This window comes from Melitaea cinxia, chromosome 22, assembly GCF_905220565.1.
Source record: "Melitaea cinxia chromosome 22, ilMelCinx1.1, whole genome shotgun sequence".
Classification (NCBI taxonomy): domain Eukaryota; kingdom Metazoa; phylum Arthropoda; class Insecta; order Lepidoptera; family Nymphalidae; genus Melitaea; species Melitaea cinxia.
This window is the reverse complement of record NC_059415.1, coordinates 12646215-12664940: the sequence shown is the minus strand read 5'-3', so window position 1 is coordinate 12664940 and position 18726 is coordinate 12646215. Positions and strand designations below refer to the sequence as shown.

General features: G+C 35.2%; 1 protein-coding gene across 1 annotated transcript in view; it reads left to right on the top strand.

Moving 5' to 3' along the window:
* Window positions 1-18726, top strand: part of LOC123664468 — a 52283-nt gene that overhangs the window by 14523 nt on the left and 19034 nt on the right. Inside the window, exons 2-4 of the mRNA XM_045599008.1 lie at window positions 13532-14959; window positions 15295-15456; window positions 16225-16429. Of these exons, the coding sequence (XP_045454964.1) occupies window positions 13532-14959; window positions 15295-15456; window positions 16225-16429 (1795 nt within the window). The remainder of the gene's footprint in view (window positions 1-13531; window positions 14960-15294; window positions 15457-16224; window positions 16430-18726) is intronic.

The following is an 18726-nucleotide window of genomic DNA, read 5'->3' as shown; positions in this document are numbered from 1 at the left end:
ACGAGTGCAAGATAACACAATAAAAATATCGAAAAATAAACCTTCCTAGATTATATAAGTAGTCATTTATTGCATAAAAACCAACAAAAACAAGCCACTGTGTGGTACTCGATAACGACTCTTGGCAGCACTATTTTTTTTCGTAGGTATTTTAGTTTATTTTATGCCTTGGCGTACAGGGCACGGGAATGGATTTGAGGTGTGGCGGTCATAAGGTTAAACTAGATGTGCACCGCGGTTTCACGCGCAGTAATTTGAGGAAAAAAATGCCTATAGCCTTCCTCAGTAAATGGGCTATCGAACACAAAAATAAAATTTTCAATTCGAATCATACAATACAAACAAACAAACTTCTCAGCTTTACATACAATTTAGATAGAATTCGCAATTAACAACACAATCAGGAATTTTTTCCAAACTATTGTATCATTTGTACGAGGAAACAGTTGATGAGATAATCGCTTACAAATAATGATTCGTGATTTATGCCGGCGCCATCGCTTAGTCCTCTACAATAATGCATTCAGGATACTGTTGGGGCTGCCCCGATGCTGCAGCGCCTCAGGCATGTTTGCAGACGCAAGAACCGACTGCTTCCACACCACCATGCGTAAGCGATGCGCATCTTTTGTGCGTAGAGTAAGACAGTGTGCTGAAGATGATCGATTTCGAAAAGATAGGTACAATAAGCAAATATACCTTAAAGTAAATACCGATCAAACTTCATCGTTCACTTTTTATGAAGGTTGGTTGTTTTTGCATTTGGATGAATCAATGAAGTCATTATCGTAAGAAAAATTGAACTAATCTCGATGATAAAAGTCTATTGATAAGAAAAAAAAAAAACATCCTTTATCTGTTGTTTAGTACAGTTGTTTGCCAATCGTACTCACCCCCCCTCTTTTGAGACCAAGGTTTAGATAGATAACTATTTTTTATATAACATTGTCGGGAAACAAGCGTACGGCTCACCTGGTGGTAAGCTATTACCGTAGCTTATAGACGCCTGCAACACCAGAAGCATCGCAAGCGCGTTGCCGACCTTACAGGAGCTCTGGTCACCTTACTCGCCACAGGAACACAACGCTTCTTGAAAGCTGTATTATTTAGCTGTGATCTTCTGTAAGGTCGAGGTACTTTTCCAGTCGGCCTGCTCCAGATTTCAAGCAAGATATTTCCTGCTGTGGCTCATCTCAATAAAAGATTTAGATAAATTGAATTTTTAAAATTACTTAAGTTTAGTGTATAATAAAATATACAAAGGCCATATTACTGAAAGAGCGCTTCTTACACGTAATTTGTGTTTAATCCACATTTTAACTGTTCTTTTATTTCAAAACTAACTGTACCCTGCGCGCGTTACAAGATTTTTTTTTTTGGTCGTACCAAATCAGAAACCTTTATGGGCTCATGCACCAACACTTTGCTGAAGATCATGACATGATCAAATGCATAGTTTACAATTCTATAAAGGACATACAGACAAACATTCATTTTATTTATATAGATATTCTAAATTTGAGTCAGTCATACTTAAAACAAAGCGATTCCCTGAATATTTGTAAGTCGAGAATAACAATAGATTTAATTCTTGAAAACATGACACATCTGAATTTCCGATTTGGATAAAAATATATAAATATTAATAAGCGCCTCACATTCAACGTCCCACACTATTTACTCCTGGGGGGGGGGGGGTCCAGAAAAACACACACAGTACACAAACACAAGCGCCCAGACCATGGCATACACCTGTGTGGCCAATAGAAATGTATGCCACGTGCGTAGATCGAACCGAGGGTCGGTTATACCTGTACACTTAAAGGTGTCAGTCTTAGCTACATTTACTTCTCAGACGATTAAAACCGGTGATGTAACAAACGAACAGGAAGCACGTGGGAGAAACCGCTCATGTATAGTGTTTCATATTGTATGCAGATTACAGTTTTAAAATATACTAGCTCTTTCCCGCGACTTCGTATGCTTAGAATTGACTGCACGATTAAATTATCACACTTTTTTTAATGATGACTCTGGAGTTTGATGATTCTTCTCTACAAAATCGATAAGGTAACATCCGGACAGCGATCCGGATATTCAAAATTTTAGTTTATAGGATGACGACCGGTTTTTGAAACCTATTCAAATACACTTACTTTGATTTTTATTACTTTATTTTTGTTTATTTTGGAACTGAAAGTATGGCCACAGAAAACTGCGCCAACTAATCATAAAGCTATACAATTATTATGGAGTCGAAACCGTGACCCTCTACTAAAACGAAAATGACATAGGTACATCACAGCTACAAATCTACTCATCATACATTTTTAATATGACACTATATTTAGGACTTAGAACAATGTCATAATTCAGGCAAGAAATAAATAGTTCGGTATTAAGTAACAATACAACTACAATAACCGACCTTATGTTGAAAAAATTAAAGTTTGAAATACAATAACATTATTTCAATATCTCTGACGCTTCTTTGGAATTCTTTGAAAAACAATACAAGCATTTTTCACCATTATATCATAAAGCATTAGTACAAAAATCGTTTAAAACATTTCGTGTTTTTATAACATTGTTTACAATATCGCTGTAATCAAAAGTCAACTTTGTTTTAATATAATAGAGTTTAAAATTGTGTGAATAGTTTTCGTGTAAACATTATTGACCTTGTAGTAACGGTATTGTCTTGTAAATAAATATTCTGAACATTTACGTAAAGTTTAAAAATATATCCATCACTGTGTTATTGAGGTAGGCTACATCAGGAAATATCCTACTCAAAATCTGGAGCAGCCCGCCTGGGGACGACTGGGGACGTACCTTACAGAAGATCACAGCTAAATAATACTGTTTTCAAGCAGTGTTGTCTTCCTGTGGTGAGGAAGGTGGCCAGAGCTCCTGGGGAAGATCGGGGGTAGGGTTCGCAGCGATATTATTTCAGTACTCTAGGCGTTTCTGAAGTCTAGGTCATAGTATCCGATTACCATCAGATGAGCCGTACACTTATTTGACACCTTTATAGTTCATGTGTTAAAAACTTTCTTAATAATAACATCAGTAAAATGTTACGTTTGTTTTGAAGTCGGGAAATCCCGCGTTTGTTCGCTCCAACGACATTAAAAGATAACATATTATAATAATAACTTAGGACGCGTATGTAAACATGCTATTACATTTTAGTCTCTTGACCTTTTGTGTGTGACTGACTTACGTCCTGACCTGTCTCTGTATCAAAGTTAAATATAAATCGATATGTTTGGACAACATAATGCTGGTATTGGTTTTATCCAACTGTATATATAGACAAACTATATGTGACTAACATGGGGTAGAAATCAAATCCACAAGAAATTATCTCACGTTTTCACAGCTAACTGCGCCAACCACGGAGGCGCTAACAGAACTATGGGTTAAATATTATACCATGTACTACTAAACAACAGATCTTTGAACTTTTTTATTACGTAAATCGATTATTTTCTACAAACTGTGAGTTCTGATTCTTGTAGCGTGACATTTGCTATACCTGGGAAGCTATGGGTTTTTAGGAATTGACCAAATTTTATAGGGTTTAAAGTAGTGTTAGCTGCTGGGTCACTTTCATTGCGAGACACATGCACTAAATAAGGAGGCTTGTCCATGTTAGAATAGCGGATTCTGTAATCACTTTGCTTAGCCTGCTTATTTGGTATTGTATCTTTGACAGACTCAAGAGGGCGTTTTTTGCCTACTGCGTTTTCAACTGCTATAAAAGATGATAGTGGAGCGGACAGGATTGGGGTAAAACAAAAATCAGAGGCATTTTTGTCTGGCGGAGCCGGTGGATCAGGAGGGTCGTTATCCTCCATGATTTAAAAAGAAAAAAAAGAACATACGAAACAAAAAATAAACACTCACCAATATACCGCGACAACACAAAATATATACGTAAATCTAAACAACCAAAAACCAAACTGTATACACAAGAAAATGCCAAGAAAGAAACAACGTTTGCTAGAACAAACCAACCCGCTTGACACTTGAAGGCAGAATCCTAGCGTTTAGTCATTAATCCGTTCTCTACACGCCGTTGTCAAGTATAGACGACAGCCTGGTGACGTCATAGGCGAATAGAGAGAAAACTAGTGCAGTGCAACATGAGCGATACCTTAGAACATCGTCGCATTTTGGAAGGCGTCGACGATTTTTTTTTTAATTTACAATTACAAATAAAATTGTTTTATATTATTTTATTTTTCATTTTTTTATCTAAGGTTAAGATCAAAATTACGATTTTCTTTCTCATTCTCAAAATCATCTGGCAGCATCAATATCATCTTTAACCACTACTCTCATAAAAGCTTTTCTTCTGAGACCCATGGCTTTGGTGTCGTGAAATCAAATGGCAGGCATATTACTCAGTACTGTTTTAGTACTATTTGCTACCTAAGCGAAAAAAAAAATATTTAACGTAAATATTTCTTTTAACTAAGGCTGGCACAGACCGTAACGATTATATTAATTTCCTTTTAGTGGTGTGTAGGTAGATTTTTTTTTAAATATTAAACTTTTATTACTCCCTTTTTAGTTATTAATTATCTAATAAGATAATAATTGTGTTTGCAGGCAAACGAAAAAGACCAACTTCAATTATAATGACAAGTAATTCAACGTAGGTAGACGAAGAAATAGTCAAGTAAATACGGATTATCAAAGATTACTCACAAAGTTGTAATCAGATCTCGATGAAATTTAAATGTGACTACATGATAAACATCGGCTTTTGATTGAAATTAAAAATCATCAAACCCGGTGCCACCCAGTAAAAAGTTATGCGGATTTTCGACTTTCCCTCGATTTCTCTGGGATCCCATCATCAGATCCTGGTTTCCTTATCATGGTACTACACCTTTCAACCAAAAAATAATTATCAAAATTGGTTCATAAACGACGAAGCTATCGCCAAACATACATAAAAAATATATAATATATATACGGTCGAATTGAGTAACCTCCTCCTTTTTTGAACTCGGTTAAAAAAATACAAATTTGAATTTGGTTAATTTTTTTAAAATTACTTTTCATGTATATATCGATTCGATTCGAAATCGATATAAAGCGTGCGGCTTCCTTGCGTGCGACACAGCACATCTCTTAGGGAGTTTTAAAACCGTAAGTCAGCTGCGCCGTAGTCGTCCAGTCGTGACAATGACGTCATGGCGATAGAAAATAGTGTTGTGCTTTACTACGATTATTTTTGTAATGTTTGTTTTTTATTTATGTTATTGTAAGTATATATAACGAGTGCAAGATAACACAATAAAAATATCGAAAAATAAACCTTCCTAGATTATATAAGTAGTCATTTATTGCATAAAAACCAACAAAAACAAGCCACTGTGTGGTACTCGATAACGACTCTTGGCAGCACTATTTTTTTTCGTAGGTATTTTAGTTTATTTTATGCCTTGGCGTACAGGGCACGGGAATGGATTTGAGGTGTGGCGGTCATAAGGTTAAACTAGATGTGCACCGCGGTTTCACGCGCAGTAATTTGAGGAAAAAAATGCCTATAGCCTTCCTCAGTAAATGGGCTATCGAACACAAAAATAAAATTTTCAATTCGAATCATACAATACAAACAAACAAACTTCTCAGCTTTACATACAATTTAGATAGAATTCGCAATTAACAACACAATCAGGAATTTTTTCCAAACTATTGTATCATTTGTACGAGGAAACAGTTGATGAGATAATCGCTTACAAATAATGATTCGTGATTTATGCCGGCGCCATCGCTTAGTCCTCTACAATAATGCATTCAGGATACTGTTGGGGCTGCCCCGATGCTGCAGCGCCTCAGGCATGTTTGCAGACGCAAGAACCGACTGCTTCCACACCACCATGCGTAAGCGATGCGCATCTTTTGTGCGTAGAGTAAGACAGTGTGCTGAAGATGATCGATTTCGAAAAGATAGGTACAATAAGCAAATATACCTTAAAGTAAATACCGATCAAACTTCATCGTTCACTTTTTATGAAGGTTGGTTGTTTTTGCATTTGGATGAATCAATGAAGTCATTATCGTAAGAAAAATTGAACTAATCTCGATGATAAAAGTCTATTGATAAGAAAAAAAAAAAACATCCTTTATCTGTTGTTTAGTACAGTTGTTTGCCAATCGTACTCACCCCCCCTCTTTTGAGACCAAGGTTTAGATAGATAACTATTTTTTATATAACATTGTCGGGAAACAAGCGTACGGCTCACCTGGTGGTAAGCTATTACCGTAGCTTATAGACGCCTGCAACACCAGAAGCATCGCAAGCGCGTTGCCGACCTTACAGGAGCTCTGGTCACCTTACTCGCCACAGGAACACAACGCTTCTTGAAAGCTGTATTATTTAGCTGTGATCTTCTGTAAGGTCGAGGTACTTTTCCAGTCGGCCTGCTCCAGATTTCAAGCAAGATATTTCCTGCTGTGGCTCATCTCAATAAAAGATTTAGATAAATTGAATTTTTAAAATTACTTAAGTTTAGTGTATAATAAAATATACAAAGGCCATATTACTGAAAGAGCGCTTCTTACACGTAATTTGTGTTTAATCCACATTTTAACTGTTCTTTTATTTCAAAACTAACTGTACCCTGCGCGCGTTACAAGATTTTTTTTTTTGGTCGTACCAAATCAGAAACCTTTATGGGCTCATGCACCAACACTTTGCTGAAGATCATGACATGATCAAATGCATAGTTTACAATTCTATAAAGGACATACAGACAAACATTCATTTTATTTATATAGATATTCTAAATTTGAGTCAGTCATACTTAAAACAAAGCGATTCCCTGAATATTTGTAAGTCGAGAATAACAATAGATTTAATTCTTGAAAACATGACACATCTGAATTTCCGATTTGGATAAAAATATATAAATATTAATAAGCGCCTCACATTCAACGTCCCACACTATTTACTCCTGGGGGGGGGGGGGGTCCAGAAAAACACACACAGTACACAAACACAAGCGCCCAGACCATGGCATACACCTGTGTGGCCAATAGAAATGTATGCCACGTGCGTAGATCGAACCGAGGGTCGGTTATACCTGTACACTTAAAGGTGTCAGTCTTAGCTACATTTACTTCTCAGACGATTAAAACCGGTGATGTAACAAACGAACAGGAAGCACGTGGGAGAAACCGCTCATGTATAGTGTTTCATATTGTATGCAGATTACAGTTTTAAAATATACTAGCTCTTTCCCGCGACTTCGTATGCTTAGAATTGACTGCACGATTAAATTATCACACTTTTTTTAATGATGACTCTGGAGTTTGATGATTCTTCTCTACAAAATCGATAAGGTAACATCCGGACATCCGGACAGCGATCCGGATATTCAAAATTTTAGTTTATAGGATGACGACCGGTTTTTGAAACCTATTCAAATACACTTACTTTGATTTTTATTACTTTATTTTTGTTTATTTTGGAACTGAAAGTATGGCCACAGAAAACTGCGCCAACTAATCATAAAGCTATACAACTATTATGGAGTCGAAACCGTGACCCTCTACTAAAACGAAAATGACATAGGTACATCACAGCTACAAATCTACTCATCATACATTTTTAATATGACACTATATTTAGGACTTAGAACAATGTCATAATTCAGGCAAGAAATAAATAGTTCGGTATTAAGTAACAATACAACTACAATAACCGACCTTATGTTGAAAAAATTAAAGTTTGAAATACAATAACATTATTTCAATATCTCTGACGCTTCTTTGGAATTCTTTGAAAAACAATACAAGCATTTTTCACCATTATATCATAAAGCATTAGTACAAAAATCGTTTAAAACATTTCGTGTTTTTATAACATTGTTTACAATATCGCTGTAATCAAAAGTCAACTTTGTTTTAATATAATAGAGTTTAAAATTGTGTGAATAGTTTTCGTGTAAACATTATTGACCTTGTAGTAACGGTATTGTCTTGTAAATAAATATTCTGAACATTTACGTAAAGTTTAAAAATATATCCATCACTGTGTTATTGAGGTAGGCTACATCAGGAAATATCCTACTCAAAATCTGGAGCAGCCCGCCTGGGGACGACTGGGGACGTACCTTACAGAAGATCACAGCTAAATAATACTGTTTTCAAGCAGTGTTGTCTTCCTGTGGTGAGGAAGGTGGCCAGAGCTCCTGGGGAAGATCGGGGGTAGGGTTCGCAGCGATATTATTTCAGTACTCTAGGCGTTTCTGAAGTCTAGGTCATAGTATCCGATTACCATCAGATGAGCCGTACACTTATTTGACACCTTTATAGTTCATGTGTTAAAAACTTTCTTAATAATAACATCAGTAAAATGTTACGTTTGTTTTGAAGTCGGGAAATCCCGCGTTTGTTCGCTCCAACGACATTAAAAGATAACATATTATAATAATAACTTAGGACGCGTATGTAAACATGCTATTACATTTTAGTCTCTTGACCTTTTGTGTGTGACTGACTTACGTCCTGACCTGTCTCTGTATCAAAGTTAAATATAAATCGATATGTTTGGACAACATAATGCTGGTATTGGTTTTATCCAACTGTATATATAGACAAACTATATGTGACTAACATGGGGTAGAAATCAAATCCACAAGAAATTATCTCACGTTTTCACAGCTAACTGCGCCAACCACGGAGGCGCTAACAGAACTATGGGTTAAATATTATACCATGTACTACTAAACAACAGATCTTTGAACTTTTTTATTACGTAAATCGATTATTTTCTACAAACTGTGAGTTCTGATTCTTGTAGCGTGACTCTTTACATATTTAAGTAAAACTGGCAAAGTGCGAGTCGGACTGGCGCACCGAGGGCACAGATTACTAAATAGTTACAACGTAACCGAGGGTTCCGGTACAAAAATTAATAAAAATATTTTTATATGTTATAACTAAAAATTGATGCTTTTCGCAATTTCTCTTTTATCTGTGACGTTGCTTTGTACCAAATTTCAAGATCATGAGTTCACGAGAAGTATTTAAGTATCAAAATTTATCAAGTTTTTTTTATGATATATATTTATTTGTGTATGTGTATGTATATGTATATGTATGTGTATGTATATGTATGTGGTGTACATGTACGTATATGAGTATATGTTCATGTGTATGTTACATAACATTTTTGCGCCCCATCCCACACTTCTTATTTAGTCCTCTGCCCAAAGGTTGCCTGGAAGAGATCGCTGTATTAGCGTCAAGGCCGCCTGTTGCAACTGATGCAAATTCTATTTTTATATATCATTTGTAATGCTGTTAAAACCTTGTATTGGTGTGCGAAAGTGTAAATAAAATAAATAAATAAGTATTTCTTCACAGCTTCAAGGGACAGTAGACTTGAGTATTACGCTTCAGCCTGTAATACCCCACAACTGGGTATAGGGCTCTTTCCCCATGTAGGAGAAGGATCAGAGCTTAATCCACCACGCTGCTCCAATGCCGGTTGGCGGATATATTCCCTTCTATGAGTAACGATCGCTATCAGGTGTACATGAGACGTGTGAGATGATGTGTAGACTTGAGTATTTGATATTAATTTCAGCTTGATACCTCTACGCGTTCCTGAGAAAAAGGGTCTAAACAGACACACAGACAACGATTAAAGTGATCCTATAAGTGTTCTATTTTTTACTTTTGAGGTACGGAACCCTAAAAACTACAAAAAGTTAATTGGATTCAATCGAGAAATCGATTATTTTTATGTTTTCATGTTAAGACGCGTCTATGACGTCATTAGACCTATACGAGGTCATTGCAACGGAGAATATTTGATTAATTCCAACTCGTTAGATATTTTGCTCAAATTTCGATACAACCTAAGTCTCACGGCGCTACTTGTACAAGTAAAAACATTGTATAATACTGCCATTCGTAAAAAAATGATACGATACGATTCAGCCTGTAATATACCACTGCTGGGCATAAGCCTCTGTCTGCATGTGCGAGAAGGATCGGAACTAAATCCACCATGTTGCTTCACTGCGGCTTTGCATATTTCCTACTACGAGTAACGATCGCTATCTTTCTATGCTAGATGTTTATGATAACAACCGGGACCGATTGATTAACGTGCTCCCCGAGGCACGGTGGGGTGACCCACAAGGACAGAAAACCTGCCCGGAAAGAAAGATTTGTAAAAATACAAATATCCATCTCGAGCGGTGATCGGACTTCGCCGGCGTGTGAGCGCCCACTCTGTGCACGCACCGCAAAATACATGTATTGGTTGCTTCAATATTGATTCGTTGACAGTTCAGCAGTGGAGATAGACCTCCCAAGTTCGCGCCAAAGATAAGTTTATTTGTGGTTGATATCATATGAAGTGATAAACGTACGGTTAAAAATTAGGATACTAATAAAGCAACTTAATAAAGCGTATTTACTTGATTACTTTTTCGTCAACCTACGTTGTATTATAACGCATAATTTTTCACTCGGTTTACCGATTTTGATGATTCTTATTTTAATCGAAAGCTGATGCTTGTTTTGGGGTCTCATTTAAATTTGATTGAGGTCTGATGACTACTTTTTGAGTAATCTTCGATAACGCGTATTTACTTACGCTGCATTACTTGTCGATGTAATCGAAGTCAGTTTTTTTCGTTTGCGAGCAAAAAAATACTTATTAGATCTTGAAAAAATTCGAAATTTATTCACCCAGTCAAAAGTTCTAAGATACATAAAAAAATACAATCGAATTAAGAGCCTCCTCCTATTTAAGTCGGTTAAAAAAATAATATGGCGAATCGAAAGGTGTTGTGACAAATACATTTCACAGAAATGTGACATATGTAGATATAAAATCCTTATTTCATTTTGCATCGAATAGCCTTTTATTGGTCACTAATGCAGGACAGTAGGTAACATTGACTAAAATTTGGTCGTGTTTTTTCGTATTTCGTCGCTTCTTGTCGTTTTTCGTCGGGAGATAACGGGTAACAGAACGGTTACTGATATAGTGTGCAAATCGAATTCGTGATTTTAAAAATATGTATATGTGTTCGAGAAGGTTCTTTATTTGTATCGATAGATCTGTATAATAGGTAATTTGTTGTTACTTGGTTACTTCTTGTTATATTTAATGTCTTTAGGAGATTCTTTAATAGTAAAACCATGACCATGTCCACTTTGCTACTGATATTTCGTTATTTTTTTGTGTATTTTATTATTAAAAAAATTACGCCAGAATGTAAATAGTCTGGAATCGCATAAGGCTAAAATCTATTTCTGAAGAATATACTATTTCGATGTGATACTTCGACTGCAGTTTATTATATAATGATAGTTCAAATAAATAAATACAACTTTGTGTGTAGAACTACTTCTGACTGTTAACTGAGATAGGGCACAGCAGGAATTTCCTGCTCAAAATATGGAGCAGCCCGACTGGGGTAGTACCTCGACCTTACAGAAGATCACAGCAAAATAATACTGTTTTCAAGCAGTATTGTGTTCCTGTTGGTGAGTAAGGTGACCAGAGCTCCTGGGGGGATTGGGGATTGGGTCGGCAACGCGCTTGCGATGCTTCTGGTGTTGCAGGCGTTTATAAGCTACGGTAATCGCTTACCATCAGGTGAGCCGTACGCTTGTTTGCCGACCTAGTTACATAAAAAAAAGTTGATTTATTGTCAGAGTAATACACTACGAATTATGACAAGATAATTAAAATAAAATATAATATATATAAGTATAAATAAAATGCTTCTTCCCTTTCTTAGTAAATGGTAAAAGTAGAACGTATTACCTATATGTAGTTGGCAGTCATCGTCAAAATGAAACAAAGGAACGTTATTTTTATCGCTTGTGTACGATTGTATCAGATAAAATGTTTATCATCATTGATATTAAAACAATCAGGGGTTCGCTTTTTTGTGAATTATTAGAGTATTCTTCTTAAGACGCGATATTAGGCCCATGGTATGAAAAAAACCGGCCACCGAGGGTTCTGTACAAACGAAATTATTAAAAATATTTTTATTATATGATATAACAAAAAATTTGTGCTTTGCGCAATTTTTCCTTTGTCTGTGCTATAAGATATTGCTTCGTACCAAATTTCATGATTGAGTTCACGGGAAGTACCCTGTAGGTTTTGAATGTCTTGCGAGTGTCGAAAATATGCAGCATAAACGACCGTATCTTTTGATTGTGTTGGCTTAAAGGTTAAATTTTTTTCAAAGTAGACTTGAGTATTTTAGATGAATTTCAGCTTACACTACTTGATACCTCCAGGCGTTCCTGCGAAAAAGCGTCTTGACAGACAGACGGACAACAAAGTGATCCTATAAGGGTTCCGTTTTTTTCCGTTTGAGGTACGGAACCCTAAAAACAAGGAGACTGATGTCTGGTGACTGAGAAATAGTGACTGAATTATCCTGAGATTGGCGTTTGACCGCGTTACTTCTCTTGGTAGAAAGATACAAGTACTGTGATACTCTACCCCAGACGCTGTATTCTCATCTTAATAGAAGCCGTTAAGAATAAAGTGTTGATTAGAGTTTAGCCTTAGGAAACAGTGATATGATCATGGTATGAAGAATATATGGTGTCTTTGTCCTGAGAGTGATGTTTTACCGCACAATGTCTCTTGGGAGAAAGAGATAGATATATATTTATTAAACGCCATTTTTGAATGCCAAGTCATCAGTTGGGCCTCACTTGGTTGATGGAGCCAGTTAAAAAGCGCTTATTTACAAAATTTTAGTGATAAATTTTTATTGCATCACCATACCCATTCCTAGAACTTACTTATTTTTCCTTACACTACATATCATAGTCAAGTCATATTTTTTAACTTAAATCTGGGTACCGGTCATATGGTGTCCCTGCGGCACCAAGGGAACAATTGTGTACGACTACATGGTGTGCCCCATGGCCGAAACAGAGAAACAAAAAAATCAAGGCTGCGTTTAACGTGTTAGGGAGTAAACTCCAGTCGCGTAATAGAGCTGTCACATACACGTTTTTCAGTCTGATTTTCTATTTAATAATCTGAATCTATAAAAGTGAAGACAGAGTTATATTCTTATCCATATCTTTGACATACTCGTAACTTATACCAATTGCAATTATATTGTTTCTATAACAAATAATAAAAATATTCCATCAACATGATTCAATAAACATTGTTTGTTTATCGAAATCTATGAATCATATTCGAATATTTAATAAAAACACTAAAGTCATCCATTTTACTTATAGACTTGCAAAAAGATAGGAATTTTAACATATAATTTAAGGTTTAAAAGTAATATACATACTCGTAACTTGTAAGTACTGCGGTCACCAACCCGCCTGCCCAGCGTGGTGACTATGGGCAAAACACATCAGTTCACGTTATTTTTGGCGTAAACTTGTGGAGGCCTATGTCCAGCAGTGGACTGTATAGGTTGTAATGAATGAATTAATGAATGAAAAACATACTCGTAAATAGCCTAATTTTGGGTTTTTGTTTTAGTCTCATCGTATGATGATGATGGTGATGATCGCTGGTTCGATGAATATTGGTATGAAGACTTAGTAGATAATTCATATGATGCGGATGTCAAAGAACCCGCTAATAGCACACCTTCAGCTAGTATAGAGGAAACAAAAACATCACCAGCTGCCATAGCAGAAGAACATATAGTTCCTAACAAAAATGACTATTTATTTGAGGATGTTAGGTCAGAGCTAGATAATAGTAACGAAGATTTTAGGGTAGACGATATTAAAGATGATTCCAATTATGCTGGAAAATTCGATAGCAACAGTACACTTGTTCCATTAACAGATGGAATCGAAAATGATAAAAAAAAGTTAGAAGACACTGCAGAGTCAACTGCATTCAAAAATGAAAATTATGACGATATAGCATATTACAGTAATGAAAGTGAAAAGAAAATACTAGAAGAAACAAAAAACATTTTAGATGAAGATACAGGCAATGATTTCGAACAATTCAAATCAGATGAAAATATTGAAAAAACGGACACAGAAATTATCGAAGATACAAGTAAAATTCTACTTGATACTTCGGATTTGCTTGGAGAAATTGACGAAGAAGAAAATAAGGGTATCGAAAAAATGGACGAATCGGTATCATTAGAACATGCGATTAAGGAGCTACCTGAAACAGCTGAAGAAGACACTGTTAGTAAGGCAGTCGGTGATTTAATGACTGACATTGATAACCTACATAAAACATGGGACAAGTTAAGAGGTTTCGACGATAATAATAGAGAATCTTCTGAAGTAGGCGAAGATGGTTCATATGACTATGAAGAAATTGACGACGATAACCTCAATAAGATATTTGACACCATATCCAAAAAACAGGTAACCGAAAATCTAAATGGAGAGAATGAAGTGGAAAATGTCAATAAAATGACTACTAAGGAAGCGTCTCAAGAGGCAGAAGAAATTAATAACACCTCTGAACCAATATTGTATCTTAATGACGCGTTAATGGCTAGTGAAACTGAAAATACAAATTCAGCGACAACTCTAAAAGTTGATAACGTTTCTGATACTGTTTTATTTGCAAGCGCAAATACCACAGTGGATAGTGAAGAAGCATCACCCCCTGAAGCGAAAACAACAGAAGAGGCAGACTACTCAAAATCATCAGAATTATCTAGTGCAGAAGCAGAGCAACTAATGAAAGATTTCGCGACTGAACATAAAGAATTAATGCAAATATCATCTGCGGATGTTAGAAATGCGATAAATATCAGACTCACAGTTGACAAGCCCGTTGTGATTACATCACCAGATTTCCCACGTCCTTATCCAACAGGTAATACTGTTGACTGGATGATCACTGGTGATGGAATGGGCATCGAACTGAACATAACTGACTTCCACGTCAACGGATTCAGGGGTGACTACGTTCTTATAAAACCAGGTAAGACCGAACTTCTCTAAAAGTTAAACGAAATATTCATAGCATATAATAATCCCAATTCCAAAAATTAACTAATTATTTCTAAAAATTAAATTTGATGAAAATGCTTGATATAAGTTGATATCTGCAAAGTAGTTTTGGTACTGGATACCGATAATAACGACCGGTTGCCATAGAACTATTATCGACCAAATCCTTAAGTAGCATTAGATTTAACCCAATGTAAAATAGATTATATATTTAAAAATTAATTTTCTAAGAATTTACTTAAGATTTATCTTATTTCCAAGATATATCATCTATTGGATAAATTAGCAAGTGATTAATAATTTTAGGTGGAATCGATGTATCTGGATCCACGGGTCTTCTGGTCACATACGAACTCAAGACAGAGAGGCGTTATCGTTTCCTAGATGTGGATCAAATGTTCATACGCTTCCACTCAGCCACCGGCATGTCCTTCATGAGAGGCTTCAGCATGAGTATGCGTATGGTTGGTAAGTGAGAATATTTTGATTGTTACTTTTCCCTTACCTTTAGATAGAACTTAGCTTACTCTTTTTCAACACAACTAATTTGGTAAACAAGCGTACGGCTCACCTGATGGTGAGCAATTACCGTAGTCTTTAGATGCCTGCAACACCAAAAATTTTGCAAGCGCGTTGCTGACCTTACCCCTCGAATCCCCCCAGGAGCTCTGATCACCTAACGCAGCATGGGAACACAACACTGCTCGAAAACAGTATTATTTAGCTGCGATCTCCTGTAAGGTCGAGATACTTCGCCAGCTGGGCTGGTCCAGATTTTGAGCAACATATTTTTGCTGTGCCCTACCTCAATCTAATATGACCTTCTCCTGCCGTACTCATCCGAAACGACTCAACCGATTTTTATGACATTTTCATGTATATTTTTGGTCGTAAACTATGTTTCGTACGGCTTGGTTATTAGGATGTCTCTATCCAGATTGTTTTTTTTTTATTATCTCTCTGTCGAGTCAGCAAGTCTAGTATAACAAAAAAATGTTTTTATATTATTATAGTTAGCGTGTGTGGTTACTTAAAAAAAAATGAATTACAATTATAATGTATCTTACAAGTAATCTTTCCAGGATCAAAAAAAAAATATATTTTCAACCTTTTTAAATTTCATTCATTTTTACAGCCAAACATTTGTGGCTCTTCTTTTACAAATGCTTGTGTTCGTCTGTAATCCATTAATGTGAGGTTTACCACTTCACTTACTATTATCGGCATCTCTTTCAGTTCCAAGACCTGGAGCCATCATCGAAGACGTTACACCAGAACCAGAACCAGTTATACCGATTCCACCGGCAACTATCACCTTAAACCTTGGAGGAGTCTCTTTAGAAAGGTTTATCCAGATTGAGGAAGAGTTCAGAAAGATCATTGCTGATATGGCTACCATATACATTAACACACACGACATCGACCCTGGCCTAAATAGCACGTAAGTCAAGTTTATGCCTTTGACAAATAGTTTAATTAGCTGTATTTTTAGAGTCTACAGGATCTAGGTATTTGCCAAACAGTCAAAGAGTTTATATTGTTCTTCGAAACTTAATCTCATGCTTTATGGTGCTTGAGAACAATCTTAGAAAGTCATGATATTTCATTAAAAATTCTGATATTTATACGAAATCCTTGTGGAGAACCTAAATGTCGATTATATAACAATTAAATAATATATGCTTTAGTCTTATTAATAAGCGCTCTGTTCTCAATGGTCCACAGTAGGATGTGGGTTCTGTGTCGCGAGTTAAATACATACACGACACAAAGACAAAACTAATAAATCTCATACAAGTGTTTGTCATGAGTGGTCTGAATATAATAGAAGGTATTATTTTTGAGAAAATTAAAAAAATCTTCATAATGATTAAACAAAAAAAATATTTGATTTGTCTGCATAAGTATTGTGAAGTAGAATGATTTAGTAGTGAAACTCAGGAGAATTCTGGGTTATTACTGATTTTAAGTGACATATGCAACATTTTAACAGGTGAAAACGGAGAGCCTAAATCATTTAATATAATACAAGTACATAGAGACAAAGTCGCGGGCGGAAAGCTAATCGTAATATAAAAATACTTAGCTACTAAAAATTAGTAATACATCCTTCTTATTATTTGACATATTAAACTAGGTACATTGTTAAATAATTTCATAATTCACGCTACTTTCCAAATAGCATTTTTATTTATTAAACTTATACGAGCTCCTCGTACCACAGATCGTTTTAAATTTCCCATTTACATTTGAATTTGCTTTGTTACTATTTCTTTTTTATTTATTTATTTAATTTGCTTATTTTAAATGAAAAATTAAAAAAATTAAATATGTTTTATCTATATAAATAAAAATGAATGTTACTCAGCGCATAACTCACGAATGGCTGGACCAATTCGGATAATTTATTTTTTTGTATGTTCATTATGGCCCACGGAAGGTTTTAAAATAAATATGAAAATATTGTTTTTAATTTTGAATTAAATATAGCCTGGCCAGGAATTTATCAGTCAACCTTTTTGCGATTTGTTTTCTAATGTACTAAAATAAATATAAAATTTTCATCATTTAAGCAGATGTGTGAAGTTCGTCTCAAACGGATTTTCTACTAATAGGTAATACACAAAACATTTTCCCTAAGGTAAATTATAACAGGTAAAACGCAGTAATATTAGTCATTTATTTTTATCACACAATTCTCTAATTACATGAAAAATTTATAAACACAGATGAAACAATAAAATCTAATTACAAAAATACGGAAAATTTTCTGTTCAAATAATTGTGTAAATAAATTTTAACTATCTTACATTGTATGACAAAGTATTTACGTTGTTACAGAACAAAGGTTATCTTTAACACTAGATAACATGAAATAGTCTAACTAATTAATTAATTACGTAACAATAAAATATGTAAATGTCTTTCAATACATGTATTGTAAGGAAAAGTATTATAATTTTATATCACAAGTATAAAACGTTAGGATTACGATTATTCATAACAACGAACGACTTAATGTAAACATTTAAGAATTGTTTGATTTGTGGAATTGAATATAATTATTACATATATACAATAAAGTATTCAAAAATAACTTCATTAATAATATTTAAATTTTTTAATGCAGTATTGAGTATTTCTGCTCGGACTATGTAAGCCATTATTACTCAACTACAAGTTACATCAGTGCGTACGAAAAAAAAATACACACAACGAGTCGTATCCCACTTTCGCACATGTTGACGTCACTTTGACCTAATAAAGAAGTTATTTAGGAGCGCGCTGCGCGCATCAGCCGTTTGAGATGAAAAACAATCGCACGCGAGATCATACGAGAGTTAAATGAAAACAAGACAACATCGATACTACAATATCGTTACAAACAACTTGAAAAATATGAAGTAAAGAACGAAATCTTGAGCGAAGTGAGTGGAGCATGTAGCGCGCATGCGCCCGCCGCGGACATGCGCGGTCTAAACGTCATATCTATTTTAGTAGCAAGCTTTCGTGCGGGACAAGCTTACAGTGCCACGCTTTGTAATTCAAATACACGTTCACTTCTGTTAAAAAAAACTGTACGCCTTACAAACCACGCTTAAATAAATTCAAATCAACTTAAATTGGCTTCTAAAAATGGCAAACGCGCTAAATAACGATAATAGCACCTAACTGAGATAACTATAAGTGTTAAAATGCAGCAATGCGCCAAAAGATCGATGTCAGTATTCCCTGATG